The sequence below is a fragment of the Dasypus novemcinctus genome, chromosome 3 (genome assembly GCF_030445035.2).
Source record: "Dasypus novemcinctus isolate mDasNov1 chromosome 3, mDasNov1.1.hap2, whole genome shotgun sequence".
NCBI classification, from domain to species: Eukaryota; Metazoa; Chordata; class Mammalia; order Cingulata; family Dasypodidae; genus Dasypus; species Dasypus novemcinctus.
Window position 1 is genome coordinate 141,925,931 of NC_080675.1, and position 25,638 is coordinate 141,951,568.

General features: G+C 36.5%; 1 protein-coding gene across 2 annotated transcripts in view; it reads left to right on the forward strand.

Annotated features, from left to right (window-relative positions):
- The window catches only part of IQCH (IQ motif containing H), a 310,616-nt gene that overhangs the window by 125,706 nt on the left and 159,272 nt on the right, over positions 1-25,638 (forward strand). For both annotated transcript variants that reach the window (XM_058294384.2, XM_058294385.2), the window contains exons 6-7: positions 15,984-16,104; positions 22,354-22,482. In XM_058294384.2, the coding sequence (XP_058150367.1) occupies positions 15,984-16,104; positions 22,354-22,482 (250 nt within the window). The remainder of the gene's footprint in view (positions 1-15,983; positions 16,105-22,353; positions 22,483-25,638) is intronic.

Here is a 25,638-nt window from a genome sequence, read left to right on the forward strand (position 1 = left end):
TTAAAGAAGACCTAAATACATGGAAAGACATTCTATGTTCATGGATTAGAAGACTAAATAGTCTTGAGATGTTAATCCTACCCAAAGCAGTTTATAGATTCACTGCAACCCCAATAAAAATTCCAACAACCTTTTTTGCAGAAATGGAAAAGCCAATCATTAAATTTATATGGAAGGGTCAGGGGCCCTGTAGCAGTTTGATGTCATTTACGAATTCCAAAAATAGACACTGGATTATGTTTGTGAACTGGTCTGGGCATATTAGATTGTATTAGATTCAGAGGTTTCACTTTTACTTGATTAAATAATGATTAAGGTTTTGATTAGGCCATGTCAGTAGGATGACGAGTCCCTGCCCCCAAAAAACAAGTCACAGAAGTTAGTGCCTTGTTTTGAGCTGGAGCTTGGGAAGTAAACACAGAGGAGAAGAACACAGAGGAATAGAGACAGCTCCTCAGACAATGGCAAAGGCCCCAGGAAGAGAGAGAAGCCGTTTGCCTGATAGTCTAAGCTGACCTTGTAGAGAGAAGCAAGCATGAGCTTCAAGAATTGAGCCCCAGAAGAGAGACAAAGCTTAGAGAGCCTGATGGCTAAAGTTTATATTGGAAGAAGCTGGGCCCATGGAGCCTTACAGGAAGAGGAAGGCCAAACATTGGCAGCCATCTTGCTCCAACAGACTTTGTGGCAACAGACTTTGGTGAGAGAAGTAACTTATGCTTTATGGCCTGATGACTGTAAGTTTCTACCCCGAACAAATACCCTTTATAAAAACTAACAGATTTCTGGTATTTTGCATCAGCACCCCTTTGGCTGATGAATACAGGCCCCAAATAGCTAAAGCCATCTTGAAAACGAAGAATGAAATTGGAGCACTCACACATCTTTGTCATAAAACTTATTACAACCAATAGGATTCAAAACATCATGGTACTGGTACAAGGACAGACATATAGCCCAGTGGAATTTAATTGAGAGCTCAGAAACTAACCATTACATTGATGGCCAGTTGATTTTTGACAAGGGAGCAAAGGCCATTCAATTGGAAATGAATAGTCTCAACAAATGGTGCTGGGAAATCTGGCACTCCATCTGCAAAAAAAGAAAAAAGAAAAAAAAGAAAGCAGATGTGGCTCAAGTGATTTTGCTCCCACCTACCACACTGGGAACTGAAGCCAGGACCTTCTAAAGAAGATGAGCAAGACAGCAAGCTGACGTGATGGGCTGATGTGACTGGCTGACACAACAGGCTGGCGTGGCAAGCTGACACAACAAGATGACGCAACAAGAGACACAAGGAGGAAAACATAATGGAGATCCAACAGAGCAGGGAGTGAAGGTGGTTCAAGTAATTAGGCACCTCCCTCCCACAGCAGAGGTCCCAGTTTCAGTTCCCTATGTCTCCTAAAAAAAAGAAGGTGAGCACACAACAGACACAGCAAATGCAAATGAGGGGGTAGGGAGAAATAAATAAAATAAATCTTTTAAAAAATTAATAAAAAAGATATACAAAAATCAACTCAGAATGGATCAAGGACATAAATATAGGCACTAGAACTATCAAACTCCTAGAAGAAAACTTAGATAAGCATCTTCAGGACCTTGTGTTAGGCAATGGTTTCTTAGACTTTAAAGCAGAAACAATAAAAGAAAAAAATAGATAAATAGAATATCATCAAAATTTAAAACTTTTGCACCTCATAGGACTTTATCAAGAAAGTAAAATGACCATCTACACAATGGGAGAAAATAGTTGGAAACCACATAGCTTATAAAGGTTTAATATCCAGAATATATGAAGAAATCCTTGAACTTAATAACAAAAAAACAACCCAATTGAAAAATAGACAAAAGACTTGAATAAATATCTCTCCAAAGAAGATCTACAAATGGCCAGAAGCACAGGAAAAGGTGCTCAACATCATTAGTCATCAGGGAAATGCAAATCAAAACCACAGTGAGATACCTTTCACACTCATTAGAATGGCTGCTATTTGAAAATGGAAATAGCAGGCGTTGGAGAAGGTATGGAGTAATAGAAACACACATTCATTGCTGATGGGAATGTAAAATGGTATTGCCGCTGTGGAAGACACTTTGGTAGTTCCTCAGAAAGCCAAGTATAGAAATACCACATGACCCAGCAAGCACACTTCTTGGTGCATACCCAAAAGAACTGACAGCAGGAACTTGGACAGATTATTTTCACACTGATGTTCATAGCAACATTATTCGGAATTGCCAAAAGATAGAAGCAACCCAAGAGTCTATCAACCAATGAATGGATAAATGTGATATATACATACAATGGCATATTATTCAGCTGTAAAAAACAAATGAAGTTCTGATACGTGCCAACAACGTGGAAGAACCTTGAAGATTTATGTTGAGTGAAATAAGTCAGACACAAAAGGACCAAGATTGTACGATTGCAGCGACGTGAAAAGTTAGAATATGTAAACTTATAGAGTCAGACTCTAGAATATAGGTTACTAGGAGACAGGGTGGGTATAGAGTATGGGAAGTTAAGGCCTAAAATATACAGGGTTCCTCTTTGGAATGATGGAAATGTTTTGGTAATGGATGGTGGTTATGGTAGCACAATATTGTGAACACAATTAACTGTACCTGAAGTATATATCTGAATATGGTTAAAATGGGAAATTTTAGACTGTATAGATGGTAACAATAAAATTTTTTTAAAGGTATGAACTACTCTACTTTAGTTAATAGTACAATTATAAAAATGTGCTATCATCAATTGTAAACAAATGTTCCACACCACTGCAAGGTGTTAGCGTTGGGTGGCATATGGGAATCCTCAATTTTATGCATGATTTTTTTTTCATAATAGAAAAAGAAAAGTGCGAAAAAAAATCTTCCCAGATTTCTTCAGATAGAAATCATTTTCCCTTCCCTCGATCATTATAGCAGGCTTTTTAAAGCATTGACCTTGGATTGGAGGGGATTTTGTTTGTGTCTGTTTCCATTGCTAGACCTCGCCTGTGGCGCCTAACAAAGTGCCTTATGCAGAGCAGTTGCTTAATACATAATTAATGTAATATAATATAATGGAATGAAGAGAAAGGTTTCTGTATAGAAGTGAATGGGTCTGAGAGATTCTAGTACCTTGGGCATGGTTTTGAGAATTACTTCCCCATCAGTCCCCCACCCCCAACCATGGATTCATGAAAGAATCCTAGGACTTGTTCTCTGGGAGGGCTGCTCTGATTCTGATTCATAGCATTTGGTTGTTTTAGAAAGAAAACACGAAGCTTTGTTTTTTGTTTTGTTTTTAGTAATCTTCCCTAATTTTCTAATTATAACTCTTTCCTCACATTCTCTTTGGAGAAAATTTGAAAAATACAGAAGTACAAAGATGAAAATTAAAATGACTTCAGTCCCCCCACCCAGAGATAATTATTATAAACATCTTAATGTATTTTTTGTCCATGTTTCATGTAGGTGTGTATGAGTTCCCTCCCTCCCTCCCCCCCCTTTCTTTTCTGAAGTGGGGAGGAGGATCAAATATACCATAAGGTAAAATGTGCAGGACCTGTGTAAAGAAAACTTTACTGAATGACATCAAAGAAAACTTGAATAAGTTGAAAGATATATTCCTTAAAGGAAGAATGACTATAATAAGGATGCCAGTTCTTTCCAAAGTAATCTTTATATTTAATATAACTCAAAAAAATTCTTATGGGTTTTATTTGGTTTACATGGAATATTAATTTTTCAAGTTGCCAAAATTCATTATCTTGAAGAATAAATGAGCAAAAGGTGCCATTTTTTTTTGCTAAAGAAGACTAATGAAGGTAAACTTTTCATACCACTTATAAAAATATATGATAAAATTATATCATAATTGAAATGGCAAAGAGAAATAAGTTTATATGGCTAAGAGTCTTCAAAAAAGAATTGGGAGGGCATCGGAGGGGTCGCGCTTATGCATGCCTCAGCAGGATCCCAGAGACAGCAAAGTAGATACAACCCAAGATACTCATGCTCTGAGGGCTACAGAGACACCCAGATCCTCAGGTCATAGTAGATGGCTCTGGAGTTCAGTGCCGTGTAAGTGGGCCCTACTTTGGAATTTGTGTTCCTGAGTGTGATGGAGCTGGACTCAGATGTGACCTTTCCACACATGCCTCTTTTGTCACTTTTACTGAACCTGTGGTTGACCCTAGGGTTGGTGTATACTCAGGAGACTTGAATCTCTGGACTGCCCATGTGCCAGCTGGGCCCTGAGCCTCAGCAGAGTTGCAACTCCTACTCTCAGGTCAGCTAACAGGGAGGTGAAGATGGTCAACCACCACACCAGGGAACCGAGAGTGCCTACAACTTCAAACAGGAGAATTGTATACATCATCCCCTCTCGATCTAGAGGTGGAGGGGACATCACCATCCCTGGGTCCACAGGATGGAGGAATAAAATATGGATTAGAGTGGACTTACTGATATTCTACTATAGAACTATTGTGACTAGTAATGGAAGAAATTGTAGCATTGATGTAGAGAAAGTGGCCACAGTAGTTGCTGAGGGCAGGGAGAGGGAAGAAGAGATGTGATGTGGGGGCATTTTTGGGACTTGGAGTTGTCCTAAATGATATTGCAGGGTCAGATGCTGGAGATTATATATCCTGCCAATTACCCACTGGATGTACTGTGGGACAGTGTAAACTACAATGTAAACTATTATCCATGTGGTGCTGCAATGCTCCAAAATGTATTCACCAAATGCAATGAATGTGCCACAAAGATGAAAGAGGTTGTTGATGTGGGAGGAGTGGGGGGGCCAGTATATGGGAACCTCTTATATTTTTCAATGTAACATTTTTTTGTGATCTATGTATCTTCAAAAACTACAGTAAAAAAGTGATGGGGGTGGGGGGTGGGGATTGGGGTATATGGGAACCTCTTATGTTTTTTAATGTAACATTATATGTGATCTATTAACTTTTAAAAAGATAATTAAAAAATAAAATAAAATTTTAAAAATATATGATAAAATTATATCAATTAAAATGGCATGTTATTAGGAGAAAAATGAACATATCAGTGGGATAAAAAAGTGAGCATAGTTATTGACTTTAGTATATGTATTTTTAAAGCTTAGAATATAAAAAAGGTGACACTATAAATCAGTGAGAAAGGGAGGACTTGTTAGATGAATGATGCTGAGTCATTTGGGTAATGATTTTGGGGAAAAAAGCATTAAGTTATATCTTAACCTCATATCCTATACCAAAGAAAACTCCAGATGGATTAAATTAACCTAAAATGTTTTTTAAAAAAGAAAAAGAAAGCAAACCATAAAAAACAAGAACTATTTCTAAAGTTAGTCAAAACAAGTTTGTTTTTAATAACATATAATCTAATACAATATTAACACTCCTCATTACAAGAAGAGTTTGAGTTTACATTGGGCTCCAATCCTGGATCTGTCATTAATTCCTATGTGATTTGGGGGCAAATCATGTATATACTCCTTGGGTCTTAGTTTCTTTTTTTTTTTTTTAATTTATTTCTCTCCCATTACCCTCACCCCTCCCCACCCACCCCCCCCAGTTGTCTGCTCTCTGTGTCCATTCGCTGTGTGTGCTTCTGTGACTGCTTTTATCCTTATCAGCAGCACCAGGAATCTGTGCTTCTTTTTGTTGCATCATCTTGCTGTGTCAGTTCTCCGTGTGTGCAGCGCCATGCTTGGGCAGGCTGCACTTTCTTTCTGCTGGGCAGCTCTCCTTACGGGGCACACTCCTTGCGTGTGGGCTCCCCTATGCGGGAGACACCCCTGCCTGGCAGGGCACTCCTTGCACGCGTCAGCACTGCACGTGGGCCAGCTCCACATGGGCCAAGGAGGCCCGGGGTTTGACCCACGGACCTCCCCCGTGGTAGGTGGACGCCCTAACCACTGGGCCAAGTCTCCTTCCCCTTAGTTTCTTCAGTTGCAGATTCAACCCTAAGAACCTTCCACTACTGACAATCCATAATTCTGATTCTGATTGAAGTCTGTTTCCTTTGGTTCCCTTCCCCATTTAAGATCACCAACATACACCATGTAAAACAAAAGCACACAGGTGAAACTGTTTTCTATTCAGAGTAGAAAAAGTTATTCCAAGTACAAAATGGTCAAACTCCTCCACACACACACACCTATTTTTAAGATGATAATATTTTCCACAAATTTCTTTTGTTAAATGTGTTTTTTAAAATCAGTTAATGTTGTATTTTGAAAATTTTTATTATGGAAACAAATATACAACATAAAATGTCCCATTTTACCCACTTTCAAGTGTACAATTCAGTGGTGTCAGTTACATTCACAATATTGTGCTACTATCACCACCATTCATTACCAAAACTTGTATTTTTAAATGGACTTAGTTTGTATTTGAGGCTAATTACTTCCTTTACTTAAGCAAAAATACCTGAACTGTAAGCACTCCTAGCCTCCTTCCAGGTTTGCTTAGGCATCTCTTTTGCAGACTTTACTGATACAACATAGAAATTATGGCAAAGCCCAGTGGAGTCATTGAAGTACAAGTCTCAATACTGCTCAGGAAGGGATGCCAAATTAAATAAAAAGAGCCCCAGCAGTTTTGCTGCTGTGTGCCAGCCTAACTGCAGGGATGAGGTAAATGAGGACCAAACTTCATTTCACTGATGACCCCAGCCAGTATTTAAACAAAAATGCCTAGAGACTGGCATACTGTTCTATAATGAGGGAATAAATACCAATAGCAAAAATAAGTATTGTAAGTGACAAAATAAACTCATTCCCAAAGTCTTAGTTCTCGACTGAAAGTTCTACCTTTAAATCATTTCCTTTCATGTAGTCCCTAGTAAAGGTTGACACAGTAGATTCTCTCTCAGAATCAATTTATAATATATTGCCCAAAGTTTACATAAGAAAAAATTATGTAGTTTGCAGGCATACCCCAGTTTCTCATTCTGAGGAACATACTTTGGGAAATTTTGCTTAAGTGCTAAATTTTATTTGAACTATTTGTAATGGGAAAATTTCTAGGCTATATTACATACTTTCCTTCCTTAGTCATATTTTACTGGAATTTAATATTTTCTTTTAGAGTTGGAGGCATCCAAACAAATACCACTTTTTTTTGTATTATGTGCTGTACAGGGCCAGTTGAGGTGTGCAGATGCTCACACCCCTGTTATGTATTCAAAATTGTATGTCCTCTGGAGTCTTCTCAACACCATGTCTCTATCTAGGACATTCTTTGAGTCTCTGTTTACAATATCCTTTGTCATTTCTGCTGTTAACCATCCAATTTTCATCTGAAGACCCAATGAAACTCTAAAAACTATGACCCCACATGTGCCTTTTTTGGAGGTAGGGAGAATAAGGGTGGTATCCTTAAGCCCTTCCTATCCTCTGGACTTTGATAATGATGTGGTTTGACTTTTATTAGAAACAAACAATGGAAATAGTGTTTTCTCGAGGTATTGAATCAACCAATCCCATTTCATGGAGTTTTTATTTCGGCTCACTCATATATGAAGTTCCATATTCATATTTGTTCTATACAGTTGAGTGCCAAATATCTGGAAACTGAATAACTTGAGCATTTCTATCTTACAGTTTTCCAATCTGCCTTTTAAATTTATTTCCAAATATAGTGAGATTCCCAAAGGTTTTACATTTGCTTTTCTTTTTGAAAATCTAGTTACATTTTTATTTATAATACCACATATTTATTGATTTCTACATAATTTTCCTTTATGCAATAGCCATGTTATTTAAGAAATACAGGGCTAGTCACATTTACTGTTTCACCTTCTGTCTGTACTTACCTTTTAATGTTAAAGAATTGTCTAATATTAATAATTTATAGCAATATTATTGTTAGCTATGTATTAATCCTTTGAGTCAGTTTTTTCCAAAATGTATTCCAAAGAGTACTGTTTCCTTGGGATGTTAATAGGTATTCCATGAAAGGACAGTTTTGTTGTCCTATAAGATCAGGAAACACAAGGTTAAAGAGAGTCAGATTGATTTTTGTACTGTATGGTCACCGGAAGTCACTAACAAGCAGAGTTGTGCATTAAGAATTTTTAGGAGGGTTGGAGTGCAGTTAGCATTGTTTTCCAAACTTCCTCAAAAGCCTTTTCTGCAGATTAGCTCACAGAACTACATTCTGGGGAAGCGGTTGTGGCTAAACTGATAGTGTCCACCTTCATTTTTGAAAGATATTTTCACTGGATATAGAATTCTGCATTGTCCAAGAATTTTTCTTCTTCAGTGCTTTAGAAGTCCCTTGTTTCTGGTGAGAAGTCAACCACATTTGTGTCATTGATCCCCTGTATGTAATGGGTCGTCTTTTTTTTTTTTTGGCTTCTTTCCAAGATTTTCTCCTTGTCTTTGATTTCCAGCAGTTCTATGTCTATGATGTTCCTAGGAATGGTTTTCTCCACATTTTTCCTTTGTGTTTATCCACTGAGCTTCTTAGATGTGTAAGCTTATGTCTTTCCCTCAGATTGGGAAATACTTTGACCTTTATTTCTTTAAATATTTTTCTCCACAATTCCTTTCTCCTCTCCTTCTGGAATTACATACAGACTATATAGTATGATATTGTCCCACAGATCATCCAGGATCTATTCTTTTACAAAATTTTTTTTCCTTTCTGTCTTTCAGATTGGATAATTTCTTTGGTCTCTCTTCATGTTCACTAACTTTTTCTTTTGCCTGCTCCAGTCTATTGTCAAGTATATTCAATGGATTTTTCATTACAGATACTTTACTTTTCAGTTCTAGAATTTCCAAGTGGTTCTTTTTTATAGTTTTTATTTCTCTGCCAAGATTTCCCATCTAACTCATTATGATATATTTTCCTTTGTGTTTCTGTACATATTTGTAAGAACATTCTTTAAAGTTCTTATCTGCTAATTCCAACCTCTGGGCCATCTTGGGGTCAGTTTATATTACTTCTTTGTCTCTTTGAAAAATTTTTTTTTATTAGAGAAGTTCCAGGTTTACAGAAAAATCATGCAAAAAATACAGAGCTCCCATATACCATCCTATTATTAACACCTTGCTTTAGTGTGGTATATTTGTTACAATAGATGAAACAATATTATTGTAATTAAACTATTAACTACAGTCCATGATTTACATTAGTGTTCACTGTGTTGTACAGTCCTGTTTTTTAAATTTTTATTCTTGTAACAAATATACAACTGTAGCAGTTTGATATTATTTATGAATTCCAAAAAAAGAAGGGTTATGTTTGTAAACTGGTCAGTTTTTCTGGGCATGATCCCCTTGGATTGTATTAGATTCAACTGAGGGAAGTGGACTTGGCTTACCAGATAGAGCATCCACCTACCACATGGGAGGCCCAGGGTTTAAACCCAGGGCCTCCTGACCCGTGTGGTGAGTTGGACCACACACAGTGCTAATGTGCACAAGGAGTGCTGTGCCACGCAGGGGTGTCCCCCATGTAGGGGAGCCCCATGCACAAAGAGTGCACCCTGTAAAGAGAGCTGCCCCATGCAAAAGAAAGTCCAGCCTGCCCAGGAGTGGCACCGCACACATGGAGAGCTGATGCAGCAAGATGATGCAACAAAAAGAGACACAGATTCCCCATGCCGCTGACAAGAATACAAGCGGACACAGAAGAACACACAGCAAATGGACACAGAGAGCAGACATCTTTTTTAAAAAAAGATTCAGCTGAAATGTCTTTGATTAAATTATGTTAGGATTAGGGCTTTGATTTTACCATGTCAGTAAGGTGTAACTCAGTTTTAAGTCCTCATGCCTGCCCCTTTGGTTGGATATATAAATGGACACTCACTCAAGAAGACACACATATTTGACACATATTGTCAAATATATGGTTTTGAAATTTTTTCTCCCATCATGTAGGTTGTCTTTTTACTTTCACAAACAAGTCCTTTGACTCATAAATATTTTTTAATTTGGTGAGGTCCCATTTATCTAGTTTTTCTTTGTTTGTGCTTTTGGTGTAAAGTCTAAAAAACCATTGCCTAACACAAGGTTCAGAAGATACTTCCCATGTATTCCTCTAAGAATCTGATAATTTTGGTTCTTATATTTAAGTCTTTGATCCATTTTGAGTTGACTTTTGTGTATGGTATGAGGTATGAGTCCACCTTCATTCTTTTGCATATGGGCACAAGTTTTCCCAGTATCATTTGTTGAAGAGACTATTCTTTCCCAATTGAGTGGATTTGGCACCCATGTCAAAAATTACTTGGCCATATATTTGAGGGTTGATTTCTGAACTCTCAGTTTGATTACATTGGTCTATATGTTTATCCTTGTGCCAATACCATGCTGTTTTGATTACTGGGTAATATGTTTTAAGATTGGGAAATGTGAATCCTCTAAATTCATTCTTCTTTTTCAAGATGACTTTTGCTATTCTGAGCCTGTTATCCTTCCATATAAATTTGATGTTTGGCTTTTCCCTTTCTGCCAAGCAGACTATTCAAATTTTGATTGGGATTGCATTGAATCTACAAATTGCTTTGGGTAGAATTGACATCTTAATGATATTTAGTCTTCCAGTCCATGAAGCCTGAATATCCTTCTATTTATTTAGATCTTTGATTTCTTTGAGCAATGTTTTGTACTTTTCTGTGTGCAAGTCCTTTATGTCCTTGGTTAGATTTATTTAAATTATTTAGATTTATTCCTAGATATTTGATTCTTTTAGTTGCTATTGTGAATGGAATTTGTTTTTATTTCTTCTTCAGATTGTTCATCACTAGTGCTCTTGTATTCTGCCACTTTGCTGTATTCATTTATTAGTTCTCATATCTTTATTTTAGATTTTTCAGGATTTTCTGTATGTAGAATTGTGCCATCTGCAAATAGGGAACGTTTCCCTTTTTCCTTTACAATTTGGATGACTTTCGTCTCTTTTGCCTAATTCTTCTAGGTAGAACTTACAATACAATGTCGAATAACAGAGGTAACCACGGGCATCCTTAGTAAGAAGTCCAAGGCTGTCAGGGTCATCTAAGATTTGATTCCTTCTATCTCCATGCTCCATTATCTCCTCATTCCAGTGGTTACAGAACATCTTCATTGCAATGGCTGAAGCTGTCTCCTCTCCACATGCACTTTTCAGCCCATAGAAAGAATAGTTTATGGCAAGCACTTTAAGGAAATGAGCTAGAGGTTCTGCTCGCATCCAATTGGCCCGAATTTGGTCACATGTCCTTATTTAACCACTGCGAAGCTGAGAAACTGGATAGGCATATGCTCAGCTAAAACTCAGAATGTTCTATTCTAAAGGACCTAGGAGAGAATGAATAGTTAGGTACCACAATATGAAAGTTAAAGATGATCCAACATTTAAGGACACTTAGTGTCTGTAAAATAGAGAACCCTACAAATGGAAGAGAAGATATATTCAATGATATAATGTTAAAAAAAAAATTCCCAAAAGTGAAGACAGAATTGAATCTGCAGGTGAAAAGATAACATTGAACCCCAGGAAAATTTAATTTAAAATATTTAACATAGAGGTATTGCCTAGTTAAATACCTGAATTCCAGCAACGAAGAGTACTTCAGACATCCAAGAAGAAAGAAAGCAAATCAACTACAAGGGGCAAGATCAGACTGGCCTCAGGTTTCATAGAAATATTTATTGTAGAGACAAAGGTACAATGTCTGCAATGTTTTGAGAAAAGAAAAAATGACTCCAGGTATAATTCAAGTATGAAGGCACAAGGAAATAAAGTTCCCATGAACACTGCTGAAAAGAACTGCTTATGGAAAGTTAACCAATTAAGAGATCAATCAAAATACAGAATTCAGGCACAGAGAAGCCTTGACAAAAGGCTTGGTGAGCATTTAATTCGTTTACATGTAGAACTAATACTAAACAATCATAGAAGTTATGGTTTCAGAACAGAATATGAATATAAATTCAGATGATATAAAATTAATAATGTAGGGAAGCAGACTTGGCCCAATGGATAGGGCGTCCGCCTTCCACATGGGAGGTCCGCAGTTCAAACCCTGGGCCTCCTTGACCCGTGTGGAGCTGGCCCATGCACAGTTCTGATGCGCGCAGGGAGTGCCGTGCCACACAGGCACTCCCTGCGTGGCTTCTCCCATAGGGGAGCCCCACGCGCAAGGAGTGCGCCCCGAAAGGAGAGCCACCCAGCGCGAAAGAAAGTGCAGCCTGCCAAGGAATGGCGCCACACACAAAGAGAGCTGGCACAACAAGATGACACAACAAAAGGAAACACAGATTCCCGGTGCCGCTGATAAGGATAGAAGCTGTCACAGAAGAACACACAGCGAATGGACACACAGAGCAGACACCTGGGGGGTGGGGGGATAAATAAAAAAATAAATCTTAAAAGAAAAACTTTAAAAAATAATGTAATAAAAGTTGAGAGGTGAAGGGAAGAAGATGAAAGTGGCAAAGGAGTTCTAATGTTCTCATCTTTTGAAGTTGAAATATACATTCCAAGATAAAATTAAAACGTGTGGTAAAATTCTAAGTGTTTCTTCACAATCACCTTTATTTAACTATAAACTACTACCTGAGGGATGGCCACCTGTTTTTGTAAATAAAGTTTCATTGGAACATAGCTGTAACTATTTCTTTACTTATTGTCTATAGTTGCTTTCAAGCTACACTGACAGACTTGAACAGAGCCTGCAAAGCCTAAAATAATTACTATCTTGCCCCTTAAGAAAAAAATTTACCAATCCCTGTAGAGGAAAGTTTTTAAATTTAGGAATCTTGTGATAAAGAAATATTTATTTGAGGTTTAATAATTTCTTGACTTTCTTCAACCTTTTTCCTCCTATTCATGTAAATTAATAATGTAATTTAAATATTTTTAAAATAAAACTATATATCAATCATTCCAAAGATGTGAGGGATGATGGATCACCTAATAATACTTGGCATGATTTCTTAAACTTTCATCTTTGTGTTTTTGGCATTGTTTGGTATCTTTATAATGAGCACATATCATTTTTACTAAAATAATAAAATAGAATGCTTTTTTCTATTTGAAAACACTGGAAGCAAATATACTGATATATTAATAGGGGCTAATTCTGGCTAATGAGAATAAGATTGCTGTTTTCTTCTTTAAGATTTTCTATATTTTAAAAATTCCTCCCAAATTTTAAGCTATTATAGAAGGTTTAGGCATAAAATAATAAAGTTCTGAATTAGAATTTAGTTTTAGGAACAGTTATAAAGGACTAGATAGAAGGAATATTGTTCTATTTATATGATTCTATTATAATATCAAATTTGGTACTATATTACACAAACTCCAAAGCATGTTTCCAATGTAAAATATAATATAAATCATGCAATAAAGGAGAAACCAGAAGCAGATGATAATAGAATTCTGTTAGGCAACAGCACATCCATAAAGCTGGTTTATTTAGTTTGCATTAATCCCATCCTTCCTTTCTAGTCTTATCCCCCAACCTACCCGACTCCACCCATTCACTTTGGTTGAAATCTACACGCATTTACTTTGTTGCCACCATTTCTTCCACCTGTAATTGCTTCCTTTTTTCCACCTGATATAATTCAATGCTTCCTTTAAAACTCTAAGGAAATTTTACATCTACTGCAGTACATCTCAATGTTGGCTACACATTAGAATACCCTGAGGAGCATTATAAAAATACCGAGGTCTAGGCCCCAGCCCAGCTATTCAGGTTTAATTGCCCAGGGTTAGTGCCCAGGCAGCAGTATTTTTATAAAGCTCCCTGAGTGGTTCTAGTGTTACAGGCAGGGCTGAGAGCCACTGCTCTACTGTAAGGACTCTGCAGTACCAGCAGAGTTCATTACTCCCTCTTCTGTACTCTCATAGCCCTTAGCTTTTTCATTGCTCATGAAACTTAATGCTCAGTGTATTAAAGTTAGTGTTATATATAGTAAGTGCTCAGTAAATGCTGAAGGTTGTTACAGTCTCTCTCCTTCCAACCAAATGCATGCAGAAGTGGCTGTCTTTACCATGGGAATCGAACGGCAGATTGGGCTGATGTTGACACTACGGGATTTATTTCCATAAGGTCTTGAGGATCTCACCTCCCAAGATAACCCTTTCTTTTTTGCCCCACCCTCCCCACACACACACACACTGTCACTGCCTTTGCAGCATGTGACTTGAGTTTGGCTTTTACATTACTGAGATTAATGCAAATTTTTAAAACCAGCGTTATGAATATGCTAATTGCCTGACAGAATCCAAATATTATCTGCCTCTGACTTCTCCTCTGTGCCATACTTTATATTTTACATTGGTTCCTGCTACTTTAGCTCTTAAGAGTAGGTTGTCAGGTGTACTTTGTCAAAGGCTTTCAGGAAATCCAGATAAATTATGCTGTATGCCCTGAAACTGCTGAACCTATCTTTATATCTTCACAATGTTTAAGTTGACTTTCTTACTTCCTCTGACTTACCTTTACCTCACTGACCCTGATAACAAGCAGACAAATGGAGATCCTACTAATTTTGATATGGAATATCCTCAGCTATGTATGTATCATCTCTGGAGTATAGTACATTGGCATGATTGCCTCAGCTTCCCTGATTAGGAAGAAATCCTGGAAGCTACTCAGTGTCTGGAGGTGAGGTGGGGGAAAAGAAAGCAGAGAATGAGGAAAAGAGACCAAGGTGGATTAGCAAGACCTGAGTTTCATAATAAAACCATCTGCATATGAGTCTGTCGTTCTTATTAAGGCAAGACAGGTAGCCTTTTCTCTTTCCCTTTCAACTCACCTGGAAGATAACAAATTGTACTTCAGTTATTCTTTCCTGTTAAAATACTATTTGTGGTTATTTTAAGCTGTCATGACCAATATCAAAGGGTTCAGTGTACGTGGGGTGGAGGGGTGGCTGTATTATAGTTTCTATTAACTACATGCTGGCTGTGGGGTCCCTAATGTTTTGGTCACACAGATATTTCTCAGCTAATATATATTCATTTTGTTAAGTGACCTTCAACCCCCCAATCTTGAAACTTTTCCCTTTTTCATTAAGGTCACCGTGACCTTAATGAGCAATTAGGTATCATACAATTGAGTCCAGTGGCAAATTTCACTAATGTAAAATCAGATTGATCTTAAAATTGAAAACTCTGTGTATGTTGACTCTATTGTGTGGCCTGAATCAAATCTACTAAGCTTTCTTTCTGTCTTGGGTTCTTTACTAGTTAAACAGCAAATTGTTACCTAGTTCCCTTGGAAATTAGGCAAATTAATTTAATGTTTGGAAAATGACTTGAAAATTTAAGTCAGTCTATAAATACCAAACAGTAGCATCTTCCCTACTGAGAGAGGCCAGGTAATTCATAATCTCCTATAATAAAGGTAAAAATAGTATACTTGAGCTATACAATTAAATGTAATTTATATGTACTACATATAATCTTTAAATCTAGAAACCATTTAATAGAAACAATTCATATTTCATAACTATAATAAAAGCACATTTTATGACTTTAGTAAAAGTAATCATCTAGATACCATGTCTTTAACCATTTCTGAGATCTGCAAAGGGGTCTACTCAGAGTTCATCTGGTGATATATTTATCTTTAAATTCTTCTAGTTTTTTTTAAATCTCAAAACTCTAGTATTTATTTCCCAGTAAATTTGTCTATACAAAAGTTTGCTGTATTCAAAACCTCCTCTGTCAAGATTTAGCACTTTTATATTGTAGTCATTAAAACTGAACAAAATCTTAATAGTTCCTTTATTAACTACTATACTGACTTTGCAATCACAACATGTTAATTGGATTTAATTAACTATTTTGAATTACACAAACTCTTGGTAGTAGACAACAACACAGGGTACTCCTAACATGCAGTTGAAATTGCTATTTTATTAAAACTTAACGAAACTATTCATAATCTTATTTATTGTTTATAAGAGGAAAACTGTGTTTATTGTGAAAGCAAAAATGTCTGCTGAAAATAAATTTTTGATCACCTAGGTGAAGGTTCAGAAGTTAATAAAAGGGTCCACCATTTCTAACCTCACTGTTCTGCCATCTTCTCACCGCATGGATCCCTATTTCACCCCTCTACCAGTCTTACAATCAGATGCCAGTAAAGGTTAGTGATTCAATTGCCATTTATGTGTTTAGGAATGTAAGGGAAAGAGCATTAAGGTGGGATTCAGGGCCTGAGTTCAAATTCTAACTCAACCATTAATTTTCCAAAGTGACCTCGGACAAGTGAAATCAGCACTCTTGCCTGAGTTTCTTTCTCTAAAATTCAGAAGGTTGGACTAGACATCACTAGATCCCCTTCCACCTCTGAAATCCATTGTTCTATGAGTTCAGTATTGATTTAGATATTGGTTTTATTAGGTATTGAAATTATTATGTGTATATGTGACATTAGAACTTATCAAGCTTCTGAGCAGATAGTTTCTGATGCTCTTCTGGTAGCATTTAAAATTTTTATTTCAATGCATTATTATGCAGAAATATGAAGTCTCAATTAATGTATTGAACATTTAAACTCAGTGGTTTAATCTAAATTCCAGTGTTTGTGAAAGCAGTTAATTTCTAATTTTTCAACAAAAGTATCACAGTCATCTCAATATCCCCAGTGCTTAGAACCATGTCTAGCATTTCAAAGGATACTAAGTGTTGGTCAAATGAATAACCAAATGAAAGAGCAAGAAAAAATGACTAAGGACTGTCACAAGTGTAACCTTTTCCACTTCTCCCTGCTATGTAATTTAACTGACTGGAAATCTTATAGAATGCCTAAGTGGATTCCCTTTCCTATCTCAAATTTAACCAGTTTGACCCATCTATATCAGGAGTATTTTGGACCAAAGTTTGGGTCCCAAGGGGATTCTGGTATTTGAGATTCAAACTACTCCATCTTCTAACTACTGTATCCTCTGAGTATTTGTTGTCCTGGTGGTGGAAATATACCAAAAGTCAATAGAACCCAGCATCATTAGTGGAGTCTCTTAATTTGTTAAGCACCCCATAAATGTAAATATTAATTTCCCACCATTGTTCAGAAATCTTTGTAACATAGCTTTATATCAATATATCATATACACAGAATATAAGTAGCAAAATAAATAATTCGTGTTCAACTTTTTCCTAGTTTTGTTGATCTGCATAATATTTATCTTCTGAGAATACTGAATAACACCAGCAGAGCTTCTATTTCTTGCTTTAGTGTCATCTTATACTCTTCCTGGATCAACTTAGGAAGAATGAATGAATCAAGAATCAATCAATCAATCCTTGCCTTAGCAGTAGACACAATAAAAAATCATAAAACAAAGGTAAATCTAGGATCATGGCGACTTCATAAAAAAAAAAAAATCACATTTGCATCCTCAGTTTATCTGCAAGAGAACACATGGCTTACCATAATATATGTAATTAATCAATCTACATATATTTATGTCTGCCATATGTCTGGTACTGTGTAAGGTAATATGAGTGTCAGGAAGGTGTGAGCCACAGAGCTATAGAGACAGCTTTTAGAATTTTTTTCCTACAATTTTTTAGGTGTGCTCAATCTCCTTAAATATTATTTAAGCCTCACCCAAAGTATAGGAAAATCTAGCATAAGGTGAAAGATTAACAATCAGAAGAGAATCATGTTAGAAAATGCAGAATATACCTTCTCTACTTTTTCTTGAATTATCTTGCAAAATCTGAAAAAGAAAGCTATTTTTTTTCCCCTAAATGCTTAATAATACAAGTTTCACAGTATACAGAGCAAATTTTAAATCCAGGTTCTATGTGACCTCAGGCAAGTTGCTCTCTGATCATAAAATAAACTCTAAACTCCAGAACAGGCATGTGGGACCTGGTCTTCACCTTCATCTGCGTTCTCATCTCACAGCACTCTCCTCTAACTCTGCTCCAGCCACGAGGGCCTTCCTGATCAGGTCAACCACGGTCTTACATCAGGCCTTCGCAAGTGCTTTTATCTTCTGCCTATAAAAGTTACCTCCGCGGAACAGGTGTGGCTTAAGCCATTGAGTGCCTGTTTCCCACATGGGAGGTCCTGAATTCGTTCCCCAGTACCTCCTAAAAACAAACAAACAAAACAACAAGCAAACAAATGAAAAACAAAAAAACAAACAACCCAGGGATGCTGATGTGGCTCAGTGGTTGAGCACTGGCTTCCCACAAATGAGGTGCCAGTTTCAATCCCTGGACCCAGTACCTCAAAACAAAAGAAAACAAAACAAAACAAAGCAAACAAACTAAACATGTGTAGGTCAATTACACCTCATTAAAGCTTTTTAAAAAAAGTTGTTCTTTCCAACATCTTCTTTTCCCTTTATAGATTATCACAATTTTTAAGTCCATATTGTGCATTTATTTAATGTAATGTTTTCTCTACCACAAGAGTGTCCATGGGGTATCTTTGGTTCACCACTGCTTATTCAGCCCCCAGAACAGTTCCTGGCATTTAAAAGGCACAAACATTTGTTGGATGAGTGACAGAATGAATGAACTTCCATTTCCAAATATGCCAAGCTAATATATTGTTATGAGAAAGTAATGAGATAATGTGTTAAAGTATAATTTTCAAAAACAGGTAAAATCATGACTCATACAAATAAATACATGTCAAATATTTTATTTAATTCATCAATTAAATGCAGGAATTTGCAAGATGTTACAACCAGTTCAAAGGAGAATCCAAAGAAGAAGCACATTTTTATAACAGGAATATTGAAACAAATTAGCAAATAGATGCAAAGTTGGTTTTTCCATGGAAAGGAGGGCTGTTCCTTAATCACACAGAATTTATATGCGTATTTATAGATAAGAATTATTATTAACCCTAATCTCTACAAAGTTATAAAATAGCCTACTCAAAGACAGGCATGTAACTCCCTAGGTTCAGATAATCACTGGAGACTCCAGCATTCCCTTGAAAGGATATCCCGCAATCTCTTTTGCTTATTCCAAAGTCTTAATTTTTTTTATAACCTTTCCTCCTTTCAATCAAAATGATTTCAAAAAAAAGATTTTATTTTTAGTCACAAAATAAGACTAGTTCTCATTAGGTTTGTCTTGATTATTTATATAGGTGCATCAAGAATTTTAAGTTTGCTTTACTGGAAATTTTTATAAGGAATCGTAGACTGAACTTTTACAAGATTCTATTATTTGTTATACTGAGGCTAGGAAATCAAGCTCAAGAAACTGTCTCCGCCAAATTTCACTTGCAGTACCTATAAATTTGGGTGAATTCCTCTCTTCTTAAGGTGCCCCAAATATCTTAAGGTTCCTGGGCCTTCCAGAAAGTAATCTTTCTTACTGCCTATAAGAATAGGAATTCTGTAAATCATGTACTAGGTCAGTTTTCCTGGGAGGACTTTGTAAACATTCGCTCTGTAAAGTTGAACTTAGTTCTTTAAAAATGACTTGTCAAACCTGATTAAATAAGCATCATTGTCAAAGATGATATTCCGGGAAAGGCCTTGGTTACATAATTAATTTTTGTAATTATACTGTGGTAAAAGGGAGACCAGATCCTTACTGAACCTATGCAAATAACTATATTGCCATGAAAAGTAAGGAGACTCAATAAGAGTTTCTGAATTTGTGGGTGGGGGAAAATACATTTAAAGTATTATAAGTTCAATTTCCTATTCTCTGGGAATTTTAGAAATATATAATTTATATATACAATAAATAAACATATTTATCTCTATAAACCTGTCAGATAAGAGTTCCTTTAAGAGACTTTACAATTTAATTTAATACAAATTAAGACAGGAAAACATTACACACTCACAATAAAAGGTAAAGCCCTTTCTAAATTAAAGACACATAAGCATACAGATACAGAGAGAGTATATAGCCTCAATTCTACAATATTAGCCACAGATCAAAAATAAACATAGAAATCTAAAAATTCACCTGTCTAGATATCAAAGAGCTGTTATACTTCCTTTTGGACATGAAATCCCTAATTGAATTTGAACCCAAAAATAGGCAAATGGACAAACAAAAGATTAAGCAACCAAATTCTCTGCTGTCTCTCATCCAACAAAGAACAGATTGTTGTAAGCCATTAATCTATTTCTAGAGATCACCAAATGGTTGGACTAGAAAACCAAATTCCCAACCAGCTATCAATAGGGAATAAATTATTGGCCATAAATTAACCAAAACCGAAAACAAAAGTTATAGAGTAAAATTAAATTTAGAAACAGAGTCAACGAAGTTTTATTGTCACTTTGGATTCATCTCTGCGAGCCAAGAAAAGATGTGCTTGGGTTTAAGCTGTCTGTGAGGTACACCATTTCTGGTGATGTTTATCCAACTCTGCCAGGTGAATCCACTGGAAATCACGGTGGGACCTCCAAAACTGTTAAGGGTTTAATCTTAAAAAATATATAGTCATATAAAATGAACATGTGTCAAGAATTTTATTGAGCTCCTTGATTAAATGAGGAAATGTGTAAGATGTTACAGTTGAGTTGAAGGAGACTCCAAGGAACAGGCACATTTCTAAATCAAAAATATTGAAATAAATTTGCAAACAAATGTAAAACCTACTTTTTGGGGAGTGTGGGGAAGAAGGAGGGTTGTCCTTCTTTGCACAGAATTTATTTGTCTATCTATAGAGTCATTTGCTATCAGTTTTCAACAAATTAACTTTAATCTTTACAAAGTTGTAAAGTAACCTAATCAATGATAAAGGTGCATAGTCCTATAGGGTCTGATAATCCCCAGAGGTTCCAACATTCCAATGAAAAGATATCCAGTAATCTCTTTTGCTTATTTCAAAGTTTAAAGTTTTTCCTTTCAGTGGTAAATACACATACAACTGTGTGTCTAAAATAAAACAAATTGCTTCAACCAATACTAAAGCAAGGGCTTAAAATGATACTTACATTCTTTAGTATTCTTAGAACAATGAAACTGACCTTAGAAGAAGAAATACATTGAATTATGAGGCCATGTTTTTCACATCTGCAAAAGAGATATTTCTTGCAAATGGTCTTTGATATTTGTAGTTGAAAAGTATTTGCAAAGGCAAAGAACTAGGCTTAATATTTTAAAGTAGTTCAATGTAGCAGGCTTGAATTGTGTTCTGCATCAATAGTTCTTAAATTTTAGAATGCAATAGATTGACCTGGAATGCTTATTTAAAATGTAGATTTCTGGCCCCCACTTCTAATGGTTCTCAAACATGAATGCACATAAATAATGCACAGAGCATCAATAGTGCAGATTTCTAGGCTCAGGCCTCAGTGACTTGCTAGTTCTGGGTGGGGCCTGGGAATCTCCCTTTTTAATAAGAAACTCTACTCCCAAATGATTCTGCAGTAGGTAAACTGAAGATCTCTCTTTGCAATCATTGTTTTACAAGTGAAATATTCTTCAGCTCTCCAGCCTCTCAGTGTTCATTCATCTGAATTCTTATAGCACTAGACTTTGGCATCCCTTAGTAGCAACATAGTATAGTCATAATGGCCATAAGGCAAGTGGAAATAATATTGGGCCCTCTTAGAAAGTGTGGAAACGTCTTAAACTTAGTCCAGCTTGGTACAAAGTTTGTATACTAGGATTTCCTAAGATCCAGAGTTCTTCTCTGTTCCTCTCCTAAGGGAGCAACAAAAAGGTGAAGCCCTACCACAAATTTATTTCAAGTACTCCCAGAGTTTCTGGGTTTCGGACTTCAATACAATAGATCCATATTAATGAAAGTTTTGCCTCTAATAACAGGTTTTGCTCAATTATTCATTTATTGATTTGCTTTTTTATTTATTTAACAATATCTCTTATCCTTAAAAAGATTTGGCACTAGCCATGCTGACAGCGTAAGTTCTAACAATTGGTAATTAGTTGTATTAATATAAACCATGTTCCCTAGTTACGCTAAAATAATCCGTTTGGGCAACTCACATTTTCCAGTGTTATGAAAAATGTTTAAAAATAACTCATTTTTTATAAAACATGATTACTTATAACTCCAGGCACATGGTTTCCAGTATACAGATATTCTTTCTTTTTCAAAACAAAGAATCTCCTTAGTTATTAAGAATGTGTACCTGGGATCTCTGAATTTGAAAAAAGAGCAAGTATTATTGACTGAAAATGATATAAACATAAGGAAGTTTCAGTTTGTCTTTAAATTATGGCAATACCATGTTTTCTTGGGTTAGAATATAAAGTTTAAATAAATGTATACTGTAGCTACTTTTATGTATTCAAAGGATTAAAAGGGACCATAGGTAACTTCACAAATAAGATGATGAATCAAGTAAGATATACTTGTGGAGTCTATAGAGCTCAGACTTCGTGGAAATGCTGGCAGTTAAACTCATATTCTGTTAACCTTCATTTTTAGGGATTTTGAGTATGATGGAACGAGGGTTGATTCCACCAACAGCTAAGATTACCTTTCAGAATCCACCCATTACACCCAGAGCAGCTCCTCTGCATAGTTTTGATGGAGCGTATAAGATTTCAGTCACAGGTAAGACACTCTTGCTAATATGCTTAGTTAGGGATACACGAAAATTACTGCTCCAGAAAATCTAAACTTCTAGCATCCAACCTATATCTTCCAAAACAGTACAAGATTGGAAGCAGATGTGGCTCAAGCGGTTGAGTGCCTGCTTTCCACATAGGAGGGCCCTGATTTGGTTCCCGGAGCCTTCTAAAAAACAACAACCAACCAGCTTAGGAGAGCCAATGTGGCCCAATGATTAAGCACCAGCTTCCCACATACAAGGTCCTGATTTCAAACCCTGGCCCCTGGTAACTCAAAAAAAAAAAAAAAAGAAAAAAGACAACAACAACAAAAAACCCCAACAGGACAAGATGAAAGTTGTAATGATCCTGAGTTTCACTTTACTGAACAAAGTCACCTTAACCAACTTTGTAAAATACTTATTGAGGGTCTGTGCTCTCTGTGTGCTTAGAAGGTTGATATTTTTTAGGGGCTTGCTGTTTGGTTGGGAAAACAGGTCAGATGTAATCAAGATAAATAAAAACTAGTTGGATATTAAAGTCGAGTGCTAGGAGTTCAGAGGAATGACTGCTGAGTGGTGAGATAGAAGACGACTTCAAAGAGGACGCTGGATGAAATGGATGTACTATAGAAAAGCATGAACCTGGGAATTTATTAACTAGTTGCAGAATCTTGGGTAAGACATTTACTTTCTCTGAGACTCAACTTTCCCAATTATAAAATGAGGGGGTTTTGTTAAACTGATTCATCAATTCAACAAGTATTTGTTGAATGCTTGTATTATCCAAGACACCACTTAGATTCTGGAGGTCCAGAGAACAAGGCAGACAACATTTCTTGTCTCATGGTGTTTCCACTCTAGTGGAAGACAGATAATTAGCAGGTAAATAAATTGAGAATTAAACTAGTGATAATTGTTACAAATAAAGTAAAACAAAATTAGTTAGAAAGTGGTAAGGATGGGGTTACTTTGCTTGTGGGGGGAAATCAGAGAATTTATCCCAGAAGAGGTATAATTCTTGAGATGAGATTCAAATGATGAGAAGAAACTAGTCATGTAAAGCTCTATGAAAGAGCATTCCAGATATATGACAGTACAGATGCAAAAGCACTGACAACTAAGGAGGGAATGAGCAAAAAGGCCAAAGTGGCCCGAAGGCCATGAGCAAGAAAGAGAGAAGGAGGAGATGAGGCTGGAGAGAGAGAGGGGATTGCATGATGTAAGCTGGAGCAGAGACTTGGAGTTGTCCGCAATATTTATTCTTCCTTGCTTCTATAGAAATAGAGTTTTGGATAGGCACTGGCAACTCAGCTAAAGACATTTTCCAGACTTCCTTCCAGCCAAGTGTGCCTTGTGACCAGGTTCTGGATGATATGAACTTAAGCAGAAGTGGGAAAGGAAACTTCTGAGTTGTGCCCTTAAGAGGAAAAGGAGCATGGCCTCCCTTTTCCTTTCCTGTCTCTGGCAAGCAGGAATGCAGCTGTGATGAGGAACACTGGAGAGGCCAGTTTGGAGTCAGAGATGGAATTCCATGTTGAGTCTGGGAGAGCTGCCAACTCTGGCCTATCTTTCTTTGGATTGTTAAATAGGAGAGAAATAAAATCTTCATTTAAACCAACGTGTCTTAGGGACTTCCTTTTAAAATATCTTAGATTATACCAGAACAGCATGACAACCTTCCAAATCAAGGGTAGGAATTAAATTTTACTCTAATTACATCAAGAACCCACTGAAAGGTTCAGCAGGAGAGTGGGCTGACCTGATTTATGCGTTAGTAAGACCATTCTGATTGCTTTTAAGATAATGAGTCATAGGGGAGCGTGAGTGGAAGCTAGAAGACTAGTCAAAGGTGATTGAAGTAAACCAGGTAAGAAACAATGATAGATTTGAGAAAGATGGTATCAGAGGAGATGAAAAGCAGGGAACAAATTCAGGTTATGTTTGGAGGTAGAGCCCATAAGAATTGGCTGACGGATAGGGATTAAGGAAAGAAGAGGCATCAAGGATGAAAATGTATGAGTGTACAATGAATATGTATGAACAAGTCACAAACTTTCTATCTATTCTACTGTTGATGAAAATTTCAGTGTTTTTTTAATTGCTATGAAGCTATTATGAATAATACAGCTATGAACATTCATTCTTTTACAAGCCTTTTATTTATTTATTTTTTAAGATTCATTTTTTATTTATTTCTCTCCCCTTCCCTGCCCCAGTTGCCTGCTCTCTGTGTCCATTCGCTGTGTGTTTTTCTGTGTTCATTTGTATTCTTGTCAGTGGCACCCAGGTTCTGTGTCTCTTTGTTGCGTCATCTTGCTGCATCAGCTCTCCGTGTGTGCGGTGCCATTCCTGGGCAGGCTGCACTTTTATCGCGCTGGGTGGCTCTCCTTACGGGGCGCACTCCTTGTGCGTGGGGCTCCCCTATGTGGGGGACACCCCTGCAATGCACAGTACTCCTTGCACGCATCAGCGCTGTGCGTGGGCCAGCTCATCACATGGGTCAGGAGGCCCTGGGTTTGAACCTTGGACCTCCCATGTGGTAGGCAGATGCCCTATCTGTTGGGCCAGATCCGCTTTTAATTCACATATGTATATGTTTCTCTTGAATACATATCAATAAGTAGAATTTCTGGGTTACAGGGTATACATATGCTTAGATTTAGTAGATACCACCAGTTTTCCAAAGTGGTTATACTTATTTATGTTCCCACTAGATGCATTTGAGAGTTCCAGGATGAGTGATGACATCTTTACCAACATTTGGTATTTCCATTTAAAATTTTTTAACCATTCTGAAGAGTCTGTTTTGTTATCTTTTTGTGGGTTTAATTTCAATTTCCCCAATGACCAAAAACTTGAGCAGTTATTTAGTATGTATATTGATGATTTGTGTATCCTCTCTGGGAGAAGTAAATTAAGAATTTACCTTTTTTTTTTTTTTTACAGTTGGGTTGTCCATCCTTTTCTTGGTAATTTATAAGAGTTATTTATATATTCTGGATACTAATATTTTATCAGTTTAATACATTGCAAATAATTTTCCAACTCTATGGCTTGGCATTTCACTCTTAGTGGTATCTTTTAAAAATTAAACTTTTTACTGTGAGGTAATTGAAGATTCACACGTAGTTCTAAGAAATAATACAGTGATATTCTAC